The sequence below is a fragment of the Neovison vison genome, chromosome 5 (assembly GCF_020171115.1).
Source record: "Neovison vison isolate M4711 chromosome 5, ASM_NN_V1, whole genome shotgun sequence".
Classification (NCBI taxonomy): domain Eukaryota; kingdom Metazoa; phylum Chordata; class Mammalia; order Carnivora; family Mustelidae; genus Neogale; species Neogale vison.
Window position 1 is genome coordinate 21,880,038 of NC_058095.1, and position 12,143 is coordinate 21,892,180.

At 52.3% G+C, this 12,143-nt stretch overlaps 1 protein-coding gene across 1 annotated transcript; it reads left to right on the plus strand.

Annotated features, from left to right (window-relative positions):
* The first annotated feature begins 7,651 nt into the window (after positions 1–7,651).
* On the plus strand, positions 7,652–9,484 carry GJD3 (gap junction protein delta 3). Its single transcript, XM_044250434.1, has 2 exons — positions 7,652–7,843; positions 8,614–9,484. The coding sequence occupies exon 2, from the start codon at positions 8,618–8,620 to the stop codon at positions 9,482–9,484; it is 867 nt and encodes a 288-aa protein (XP_044106369.1). The 5' UTR covers positions 7,652–7,843; positions 8,614–8,617.
* The last annotated feature ends 2,659 nt before the right edge of the window (positions 9,485–12,143 follow it).

Below are 12,143 nucleotides of genomic sequence, written 5' to 3' on the forward strand. Positions count from 1 at the left end.
CTCATCGGGCTCTCTGCTGGGTGGGGAGCCTGCTTCCTCCTCTCTCTCTCTCTCTGCCTGCCTCTCTGCCTACTTGTGATCTCTGTCTGTCAAAAGAGAAAAAGAAAAAGAAATGTTAGAATGTTAGATAAATCCAGTCCTTCACATCTTATACCAAAGTTTAAGTTCAAACAGACAATATTAAAATGTCAAAAACAAAACCATTTAAAAAGGTACCAAAAGAAAAGGAATTTTGAGTTACAGAGGGAGAGCTTAAACCTAGCTCCACGGGTTGAGAAAGATCTGGAAAAATGAGCGCTCTCATCAGAATCTGGTCCAAAAGGTCTAACTCTGTCCTAACAATTCTCACTTTAAGAAACGTAGTTCAAGAGAAAAATTGGGACATGGAGCACCTCGATGGCTCAGTCGGTTAAGCGCCTGACTCGATTTCATCTCGGGTCATGAGGATGAGCCCCACAGCAGACCGCACTGGGTGTGGAGCCTGCTTAAGATTCCTCCCTATAAAAACTTTTTTAAGAAGATATTTGGGACATTTACAAGTATTGTAAATGCTCAGAAATACAGGAAATCTCAATATCCTAGTCACATAATTTTGCAAAATGTTACCATTAGGGGAGAGAGGGGCACATGGAGTCTGCCTCTCCCTCTCCACCTGTCTCTCCCCCAGTTCATGCTCTCTCTCGCTCTCTCTGTCTCTCCAAATAAAATCTTTTTTAAAATTACATGTACATCTACAATTATCTCAAGAAAAGCCACATACAAAGATGCTCGCTGAAGTCTAGTAAAATTGAAAGTGATCTAAATGTCCAAAAACAAGAGACGTCAGATAAAACAATTAGTTTAAACAAATTATGGTACAATGAGGACTATCAGGTACTCCTTAAGAAGATCATGTAGATTACTGATTAACATGAAAAGATACCCTTACTGAGTGAAGAAAGCAGGTTACGAATCAGGTGAAGTCCCTGTCTGTTAAGTATGCATTTGTTGACAGAGGAAAGCATATAAACACTCTTTAGAAAGAAAAAAAGTCCAAGACATTCACCTTTTAAAAGTAGAAGTTTGGGGCATCTGGGTGGCTCCGTTGGTTAAAGGACTGCCTTTGACTCAGGTCTTGATCCCAGGGTCCTGGGATTGAGCCCTGAGTAGGGCTCCCTGCTCAGTGGGGAGCCTGCTTCTCCCTCTCCCTCTGCTGCTCTGCCTGCTTGTGCTCTCTTGAACTCTCTCGGTCAAATAAATAAATAAATAAAACCTTTTTTAAAAAAGGTAGAATTTTGCTCCTGATCAGTAAAACACTTGCTAAGACTCCAAATGAATGTATCTCTTGACTTCATTCCTTAAGCCAACTGACCTTCTAGAAGATAAAATTCTAGTGCTAATCAACCTGGTTATGTACATTTAGATCCTTTATAGAATAGCTATTTCCTACACATGAAACACTGCTCAGATAAATAGATATTACATCAGTTAGAATTACGAAAGAACAGTTCTTGAGAAAAGGCATTCAAAGCTTGCATTCATGGATAAATAATACAATAAGCTTACTAAGCCTTTTAAAACACATTGCATCCCACTGCTTCTGCTGCAAGGGAATTTTTTAAGTGGTTTCTGGCCATTTTTTCCTAAAACCCAAAGACAAAAAATATTTTTAAGATTTTATTTATTTGACAGAGATCACAAGTAGGAAGAGAGGCAGGCGGGGGGTGGGGGGAGAAGCAGGCCCCCTGCTGAGCAGAGAGCCCGATGCGGGGCTCCACCCAAGGACCCTGAGATCATGACCTGAGCTGAAGGTAGAGGCTTAACTCACAGAGCCACCAAGGCACCCAACAAAAATTTTTTTAATTCATTAACTTTGGCTTTTAGAGTGATGGATATCTGTTCTGACCTGCCCAGTGTCCCCTTCCTCAATAATTCCACTTTTGGAAAATTATTCTGAAGTCCAAAAAACAAAAAGCTTGTGTCCAAAAGCATTCATTGTAGCATTATTTACACTGGTGAAAAATTGGGAACGGAATAAGTGACCTACAGTGGAAGAACTGGTTAAACTGGTACACTCTTACCATGTACTACAGAGTCATCAAAAGTCTTATTCTCCCAGAACATTTAACAACAGGAAAGTCACGTTGGGTAGCAGGGAGAAAAAGATACAAAAACTATCCTGTATAATGTATCAAAACTCATTGGATTATATTATAAAATGGTGCATTTTACTGTGTAGAAACACTCCAATAAAAAGGTAACCTTTAGGGGCGACTGGGTGGCTCAATGGGTTAAGTTTTGCCTTCAGCTGGGGTTGTGATCTCAGGGTCCTGATCTCGAGTCCTGGAATCGATCCCCGAATCAGGCTCTCTGCTCAGCAGGGAGCCTACTTCCCCCTCTCTCTCTGCCTATTTCCCCCTCTCTCTCTGCCTGTCATCTCTCTCTCTCTCCAACAAATAAATAAAAAATCTTTAAAAAAAAAAAAAAAAAGGTAACCTTTAGGGGCATCTGGGTGGCTCAGTCCGTTAAGCAGCTGCCTTGGGCTCAGGTCATGATCTCGGGGTCCTGGGATGGAGTCCCGCATCGGGCTCTCTGCTCAGCAGAAAGCCTGCTTCCTCCTCTCTCTCTCTGCCTGCCTCTCTGCCTACTTGTGATCTCTCTTTGTCAAATAAATAAATAAAATCTTAAATAATAATAATAATAATGAATTTTAAAACACTAACTTTTAGACAGTGTAAGGTTCAAATATAAACAGGTACTTTTCAGACTTGTACTTAAAAATCCATTGAGGTGGGGTGTGGTGCCTGGGTGGCTCAGTCCTTAAGCGTCTGCCTTCAGCTCAGGTCCTGATCCCAGGGTCCTAGGATTGAGCCCCACATCGGGCTCCCAGCGCGGCGGGAAGCCTGCTTCTCCCTCTCCCGGTTCCCCTGCTTGTGTTCCCTCTTTCGCTGTGTCTCTGTCAGATAAATAAAATCTTTAAAAAAAAAAAATCCATTGAGAATCTTGTTGAACTGCACATTCTGACTCAGTAGGTCTGGAGTGGAGTCTAAAGTGGCATTTTTAACAATTTCCCAAGTGATGTCACTGCTGCTGTTTGGAGACCCAACTTGGAAAAGCGAAGGTGTAAACTACATACCACTGCTTCTCTGTGTATGGTCCCTAGAGCAGCAGTATTAGCATGACCTGAGAGCTTGGTAGAAATTCCAATTATCAGGCCCACTCCAGAAATGGGTAACTGGGTAACTTAAAAGCACCTTTTGTTCTTGTTGTTGTTGTTTGTTTTTGAAGATTTTATTTATTTATTTGACAGAGAGAGAGATATCTAGAGAGGAAACACAAGCAGGGGGAGTGGGAGAAGGAGAAGCAGGCTTCCCGCCAAGCAGGGAGCCCAATGCAGGGCTCTACCCCAGGATCCCGGGCAGAAGGCAGATGATTAACAACTGAGTCACCCAGGTGCCCCAAAATCATCTGTTTTAAGAGGGCTCCAGTTAGGAGCACCTGGCTGGCTCAGTTGGTTAAGTCTGACTCCTGATCTAAGCTCAGGTCTTGATCTCAGAGTTGTTGAGTTCAAACCCCATGCTGGGCTCCATGCTGCCAGTGGAGAGAAAGGAAGGAAGGAAGGACTGACTCCATTTAATTCTAATGCAACCTGAAGTTAGAGACCAACACTATGTGCATTGAAAGGCCAACAGCAAGTTGCAGCAAAATGAAATGTGTTTTTTTTGGAGAATGAGATTTGGGTGATTTATTTTTTTCTTTTTTGCATCTTCCTATAGTTTATAAAAATAGTAAATGTTACATGTCTACTTTCCAAATGAAAATAACCATAATTTTTTCCAGGTTATAAAAGTAATATGTGGGTTCCAGGTCTAATATGATGCTGAAGTTGAACCACTCCAGGAATCAGTCTCATGTGTCTTTCAGTCATGTGCGGCACCATTGCAAATATGAGGAGGATGTGATGGTTAACTGTATGTGTCAACTTGACTGGGTTAAGGGATGCCCAGATAGCTGCTTGTGTCTCTTAGAGTGTCGTCTCCAAAAGAAATTAGCATTTGAATCAGTTGATTGAGTACAGATCTCCTAACAATGTGGGTGGGCATCATCCAAACCGGGGAGAACCTAAATAGGACTATTCAGGGGGCCGAAGCAGACTTGGGGAAACTGAGTTTCTCTGAATCCCCATCTCTGAATCCCCACCTCAAATAACAGAAGCAGATCTGTGATAGTGAAGCTGAAATTCCCCTTTCTGGCGTGCAAAGCCATGGGGGAGGGGGTCTTTTAAAAAAAGACTACATTTCCCAGCCTTCCTTGCGGAAGGTCATCCTGGCCAATGGTATGTGAGCATCGGTCACGTGGCAGCTTCCAGGACTTTCCGAGAGAGACGGCTTAGCACTTACTTCTCCCGCCTTAATCGCTTCGTGCGCGGCCTAGAGCGCGGCTTACACTACGGTGGAGAACGTGGGCCACAACGTGGGAGGGGTTGGGAGGAGCACAGCGCTGTCCGGCACCACTGGACAGCCCACCATCCTCCTCCTATTAAACGAGAGGGAAACAAGCTTCTCCCTTGTTTAAGCCAACTGTTTTTGCGTTTTGCTGTTACAGCTGAACCTAATCTTAGTTACAGAGCCAAGGGAGGAGGTAGCGGATTGGCAGGTCCTCATGGGTGATAAAACCGCAGAGCCTGGGGCGCCTGGGTGGCTCAATGGGTTAAGCCTCTGCCTTCCGCTCAGGTCATGGTCTCAGGGTCCTGGGATGAGCCCCACATCGTGCTCTCTGCTCAGCAGGGAGCCTGCTTCCCTTCCTCTCTGCCTGCTGCTCTGCCTACTTGTGATCTCTCTCTCTCTCTCTGTTAAATAAAGAAATAACAAAAACGCAGAGCCGTAGGGTACGGGTATTGGGAGCCACAGACTGAAGGCTGGGGAAGAAGAGAGAGGAGCGGGGACCACCTGTGAACAGAAGGTCGCTTATCTGGAGGGTTTTGGAGCCAGGAAAGGGTTTGAAGTGTCAGACACTACGCCACGGAAGGGGTGGGGGGTGGTAGGGAGGTGCCACCCAGTAATCAGAAAGGAACACACCCACCTTCTGAGGCCGGTACCTTTCCCACCCATGCCGAGGGAGAAGGAAAGTGAGGGAGGAATTTTGCCATTAACCAGTTGTGGCGTTTTCATTTCTACTCAGGACTGGACATTCTGATTACTGATCTTGGACCAAATTGGCCATTTCAGTGATCGCAAGCCTTAGAGGAGAGCAGAGTGAGCAACTGAGGCTTGCGACCCATCAACGTGATCATGGTCTTGGGGTGCAGATGACCTGCACCCTTTGCAATCCTCCCACCCCCTCCCACTTTGTTCATCCCCCTGGCAAATATTTACTGAACATCTACCAGGTGCCAGGAACTGTTGTTGGTGCTGACACAGGGCAGAGAACAGAAGACCAGAGCCCTGCCCTCATGGAGCTGACATACTAATGAAGGAGATGGGTGCCACACAGGATAAACAAATCAAAATAAAAGATACCAAGTATGTTAGGTAGTAACCAGTGCGAAGGAAATAAAGCTGAGAAAGGGGACAGGAAGGAAGGGGTTAATTCCAGCGAGGGCTGCTAGGGAAGGCCTCACTAAAAGGCAACACTTCTGTGAAGACTAAAAACTGTCAGAGGGGCAACAGGGAGGAGGAAATACAATTGTGTCTTGATGATGTCACTTACTGGGTACGACCCTGCTGTGGCAGCACATGTGTCCGTGTGTGACAGAATGGGAACTGGCTCCACAGCCCCACAGGCTAGGGCGAGGTGTCTGGGACAGGGATTGAGTGGGACCCCGTGCAGGTTGGGCCTCTTAGCCCGACTCCCGATCTTGAGTACGGCCAAGAATGGGGCCATGTGTCACCAGCCCTGGACAGCATCAGTGACACCTCCTCTCTAGCTGGACAACACTATCTGAGAAGGAGGTTGGGCCCCAGAGATTGCAGAGTCTCCCGTGTCTGGCCCTGTGGCATCAGGGGCTGGGGACAGCGCAGGGTGACCATGCGCCTACCCCACCCAAGCCCACCACCTCTGCCGTTTTCCACTCCCGACAGGCAGACGGTCTGCTGGGGTTTTTCCAGGCTGGGCCAGTGGCCTGACCCAGCAGGGGCCATGAGGACAGGGCAGGGACCATTCCTGGACAGTCAGGAAAGATGAGGTGTGTCCCTGAGCCCCCATCGCTGGGGCTGGGGGTTGGGGGTTGGGGAACAGCTTTGCCAGGAACAGGCAGAGGTCAGAGTTGGGAAAGTCAGCCATGCCTCCCACCCCACATCCTGTTTTTGAAATGTGGGGCCCTAGCATGTGCTTTCCTTTGGACTTTGTCCAAGGCAGTGTCTCCCCACCCAGGCCCACTCCCAGAGGAACTCTGCATGATGGTGGGCAGGGTTCCCCGGCACATCCATCATTAGCCTAGGGGTTTTCCAGGCTGGGCTGAGCCCCTGGGCCAGTGTGAGTGAAGGGCACATTGCCCACCCCTTCCTGAAATCAGGCCAGGGGGTCCCTGTCAACACATGGAAAATTATACAGGCTCCCGTGACTGAAGGGAAGAAGAAATGTGGAGGAGGAGAGTCTTGGCCTCCCCACTCAGAATCGGGCAGGCATGGTCCACTTAGGCCCAACAAAAGCCCTGGGGTCATCAGGCCCTGGGAAACCAAGCAGGCCAGAGGGAGAGCAGTTCCATGATGGGCTCAAGCGCATGGGCTCCCAAGCAGTCAAGCCCAGCATGAGACAGGGACCAGCTACTTATGTGCTGTGTGACTGTGCAAGTGGCTGAGACCCTCCCGGTCTTAGCTTCCCTCCCATCAGGGCAGTCAAGAGGACTAAATGAGCTAATCTGTGTGATGGGCTCAGTGTCGTGCCTGGTCAAGACGAGGTGCCCAGGGGGAGGGGAATGGTGTGTGCGTTGGGCAGATTCCTAGAAAGGCCTACAGGGAACGAAAGAAGTGTCTCAGCCTGGAGGTGTCCCCTCCTTGGCCACACAGGTCCACCATGAGTCATCCTAACTCTTCTAAGGGACAGCTTCTCCTGCCACCTACAGTCACAGGATGTGATTCAGAGCCTTCTAGGAGAAGTCTATTTATTTTTCCCATTATAAAATAACACGCTTATTGTAATAAATCTGGAAATTATAGAAAAGCAGAAAAAAAGCAAAAGCTTTTATTTAACCACCAATGCTGATCACTCTTGATGCCTTAATGGTTTCCAGATGGCACTTTTTTCCAGGCACAGGTTTTCTTTGTTCTCCGTAATATGACTAGGACCTTAGCTTTAAGACATAGAGCTAGAAGGAAACTTGGGGGTCACATGGCCCAGCGTCTTCAGCTGACAAGCCAGGAGACAGGCCCAGAAGAGCTCAGTGACTTGTCCAAAGCCAGCAGTGACAGAGCTGCTGCCCCCAACTCAACACCAAACTTCTCTCCAGCTTCGAAGGTACCAGTCCGTTGGTAGTGCATCCAGGCCTTCCAATTTGAGGGAGTCTGTTCCATGGGCTTCCATAAAGCACCCCCCCCAAAAGCGGTTGGTTCTCGTTAACCCCCTCCCCCATTCCCAGGATACACAGCAGTGGGATGGGGGTGGGAGTGGGTTAGGGAGAAAGGGAGGGCTGGCAAAGCCCAGCAAGGGGCATGGCCCTGTGTCTGTTCCCAAGGGTGGAGCCAGGCAGCGGGGCCACCCTGTCCCTTTAAGAGAAGGGGGAGAGCAAGCCCCTCTCAGCCCTCTGTCCTGTCATCCATCCTGGCCAAATCCAAAAGGGAAAATGAAAGAGGGCCTAGGAGGAACAAGTCCCAGCCATCCCCCAGGATCCCTCCCTCAGCTCTAATACCTCAGCTCCAGCTCCAGGGTGAGTGGGGTCAGGTGAGGGTCTGGGGGGCTGTGGGACCTGTGTGAGTGTGTGTGTGTTGGGGGAGGTTCTCAGGAGATGTGGGAGGCTGGAAGTTGAGGGACACCAGGGAGGAGATGGAGAGGGCTGGGCCCCTATTCCTGCCACTCCGCGGTGGGATGGCTGGGGACCCCTAGAACAAAGGATAGAGTTAAGGAAGTGGGACTACTTTTGTGTCCACCCCACAATTCTGAGAGGAGTTCACCGCAATAAGAAGGGCAAGAGAAATGGTGAGCAGAGGAAGCAGGTGCGGTCCCTCTGGATCGGCTGGCTCCCGCCTCTCCCAGGGGCACCCACTCGGGTCTGGAGTCCTGGGCTGGAGGCCCCACGGTTGCCCACGGAATGCATCCTGCAGCGCATAAGGTCACGCCTGGGTTTCTACTTCTACAATGCAGTGGGTGGCTGCCCTTCCTGAAGTCCAAGTTCATTCTCTACAGATCTGGACTCTGGAGTAGCATGCGGTCCAACCAAGCAGGCCCCTGGGTGTCTGGCTAGAGCGCCAGGGAGGGGTTTCTCCCGGGTACCTGCCGGTCCCAAGGGAAAGGGAACCCACAGTGGAGAATCTCCTGACCTCTCCTGCCCAGCCCCTGCTGACACCCTAGTTCCCACAAAATCCCAGCTAAACCCAGGCCTCGCTGAGCCCCCAGGTTAGAGGAGGGCTCGCGGATCTCTCCGCACCGGCTGGGGGGAGGCCGACCCTCCGCTGACGCCGGCCCCGCGTCCGTCCGCAGCGCCATGGGGGAGTGGGCGTTCCTGGGCTCGCTGCTGGACGCCGTGCAGCTGCAGTCGCCGCTCGTGGGCCGCCTGTGGCTGGTGGTCATGCTGATCTTCCGCATCCTGGTGCTGGCCACGGTGGGCGGCGCCGTGTTCGAGGACGAGCAGGAGGAGTTCGTGTGCAACACGCTGCAGCCGGGCTGCCGCCAGACGTGCTACGACCGCGCCTTCCCCGTCTCCCACTACCGCTTCTGGCTCTTCCACATCCTGCTGCTCTCGGCGCCGCCCGTGCTCTTCGTCATCTACTCGGTGCACCGGGCCGGCAAGGAGGCGGGCGGCGCGGACGCCGGGCCCGGGCCCCGGCCCCCGCCGCGCCGCCGCTGCTACCTGCTGAGCGTGGCGCTGCGCCTGCTGGCCGAGCTGGCCTTCCTGGCGGGCCAGGCGCTGCTCTACGGCTTCCGCGTGGCCCCGCACTTCGCGTGCGCCGGCCCGCCGTGCCCGCACACCGTGGACTGCTTCGTGAGCCGGCCCACCGAGAAGACCGTCTTCGTGCTCTTCTACTTCGCCGTGGGGCTGCTCTCGGCGCTGCTCAGCGTGGCCGAGCTGGGCCACCTGCTCTGGAAGGGCCGCCCGCGCGCCGGGCGCTGTCGCCAGGGGGCCGAGCGCGACGGCCGCCGCCACCCAGCGCACGAGGAGGCGCAGCAGCTGCTCCCGCCGCCGCCGCCGCCGCCGCCGCTGCCCCCGATCCCGCCCTCCCGCCGCCCGCGCCCCGACGACCCCAGCGGCCCGCCCGCCTACGCGCACCCGGGCCCCGCCGGCGACAGCGAGGGCGGCAGTGGCCGCAGCAAGGCGTCTCTGGCCACCGTCCGCCAGGACCTGGCCATCTAGAGGCGGGCGGCACAGGGCGCTGCCCGAGCCCTTCCCGGGGGCTGTCCGTGGTGCGGGGCCCGGGGCAGGAACGGAGGCCCCGGACCGAGAGAAAGCGCCCCAGAGGACATAGTAGAGAGGGAAGTGGACGTTCGGGTGGTGCCCAGAAAAAGTCGTCGTGACACCAGCTTCCCGCGGGCCTCTCGGCGTTCACACTGGGGCGTGGCCCCTGTGCGGACTCTCTGTGCGTGCGCACATGCACACCTCTGTCCAGTGTGAGCTGCGTGTGCGTGCATGCGTTTGTCCTGTGAGCTGTGTGTGTACGAGTGTGTGAGCACGGGTGCGTCCTTTGTGGGCCGCTGTGTTCCGTGTGTGTACAGGCATCTGTGTGCCCTGGGTGACTGCATGTGGGAGAGAGAGAGAGAGCTGATAAGGTGCCAGCGACAGCCACTGTGGCTCCCTCTTTACCTTCGGGGGCATTGCAGGAAGCTCTCCCCTCTTGATGGAGCCCACACAGGGAGGAGAGAGGTGCCCCTTCACCCTGGGCAGGCCTCCCTGAGGCTGGGCTGGTGGGTACCACCCACACCCTCCCAGGGTGGCCTGGGCACTGTGGCCAAGGCCTCCCTTTGTTCCAAGTACAGTGGGGGTGGACAGTAGGGTCAGAGGGCAGGGTTCTGTCCTAGCTTCCCGCCCTACCCCTGCTGCTATTCCCCAAGTCCATAAACATGCCCAAGTTCCTTCCGTCATCGAAAGAAATCTGCCCCCAAACGTGCTCCCGGCCCCGCATTTCCCTGCAGCCACCACCATCTTCCCTCCTGGGGAGATACAAGAGTTACCTAGTGGCTGCCTCTTGTCCCCCTCCTGTTTCTTCTCCACTCCCATCTGTCTTCCTCCCTTGCCACCGCAGTGGGGTTGCTCTCCCTAAGATCACCCAGGACCTAAGTGACCTTCAGGGGCCCCCATCTGACCCTGCCCTGGCCTTTATCCAACCCTGCTTGATCAGGCCACCCCCACCCACCCTGCCTGATCTCCTAGTCCCCCTGCTCACGCCCTCAGGGGCTCCCTGTCATCAGGGCAAGGCCAGCACCGGAATGAGGCTTCTGGAGTCTCACCCTGTCCTGTTCTGCCCCAGCCCCAGGGTGCGGGCTTCCCACGGTATCTGTGCTCCAAACCATACTGAGTTTTCTCTTCTTGCCAGGCACAGTGACCCATCTCCTTCCAGAAGTTTGAGCATGCTGTTTCTTGGCCTGGTGCAACCTGCCTCGCACCCTAGCTAATACCTACCTTTTGGTCTCATTTGGGAACAAATAGGTCCCTTCCCTCACAGCGCCTGCCCCCAAGGTGCAGCTAGATGCCTGTGGCACCCCTACTTCCCCAGGCAGAGCACGCCTGCTGGATGGCATCATTGCCCCCACCATCAGCCCAGAGGAGATGCTTAGTATATCTGCGTTCATGAGGAGCTGAAGTTGTCCCTGAGGCCCCAGGGCTTACCTGTACCCGTGGTGTGCAACAGCATTTCTCTGATGATGGCCAGGTATGTGTGCAAAGCCTGGGCCACGAAAAAACTCAGATGTGGACTTCCAGCTGTTTTCCAGGTGTACTCATTCAAGAAATATTTGCTGAACACATACTCTACGCCATACAATGTTCAAGATCAGCTCTGTTCCGTAGACATAGGATGTGAGCCACATGTGTAATTTAAAATTTTCCATCAGCTACTTAAAAAAACGTAAAAGGAAACAGATGAAATTAATTTTAATGACATATTTTCTTTAACCCATTGTGTCCAAAATGTTATTTCAACACATCGTCAATATAAAAAAAATATTAAAGAGCTATTTATTCTTTCTTTGTACTAAGCCTTGAAATCTAGTGTGTATTTTATGCTCAGAGCACATCTCAATATGGACCAACCATATTTCTTTAAAAGATTTTATCTATTTGAGAGATTGAGACAGAAAGAGCATGAGTGGGGAGGAGAGGGAGAAGAAGGCTCCCTGCTCGGGAGCCAGCTGCGGGACTCAATCCCAGGAGCTTGGGATCACGACCAGAGCAGAAGGCTGATGCCCAACCTACTGAGCCACCCAGGTGTCCCTGGGCCAGCCATATTTTTAAGACTCGGTCACCACATGTGGCTAGTGACTGCTATATTGAACAGAGCAGATCCAGATGTTGGGTGAATAAAACCTGCCTTCACAAAGCTTCCATTCTGGTGGGAAGGCAGGCAATAGAATATATGCCAGGTATCACTCAGAGTAAGGTGAGAGAGTTACTATTGCTGGGGAGTGACACTGGAACAGAGTGCAGCAAGGAGCTAGCCATGAAGCTGGCTCCAGGAAGAGCATTCTGGGTGGAGGGAATGGCAAGTGCAAAGGCCCTGAGGCAGGAATACACTGGGGGTGTTAGAGGCTAGCAAGGAGGCCCATGTGGCTAGAGTGGAGTAAGGGATCAGAGGAGGGGTCACCAGCACCTCAAATGCAACCCCAACTGCCTTAGTTCCCCCTCTCAGTGCTGCTGTCTCCATCTACCCTAACCATCTCCACCCACTACAGCGAGAGCCTGTCTCCTGCCCGCTTCCAATGTCCTGTCAATCACCCAGTCCTCCCATTTTGCTACCTAAGCATTTCCTCCCTTTACCCACTCTCACCACTTGAGGGGCTGCCCAGAGTCAGCCCTGACA

What these genes read in the sequence shown, in the direction of transcription:
- GJD3 (XM_044250434.1), top strand. Translation starts at nt 8,618, where the DNA reads ATGGGGGAGTGGGCGTTCCTGGGCTCGCTGCTGGACGCCGTGCAGCTG.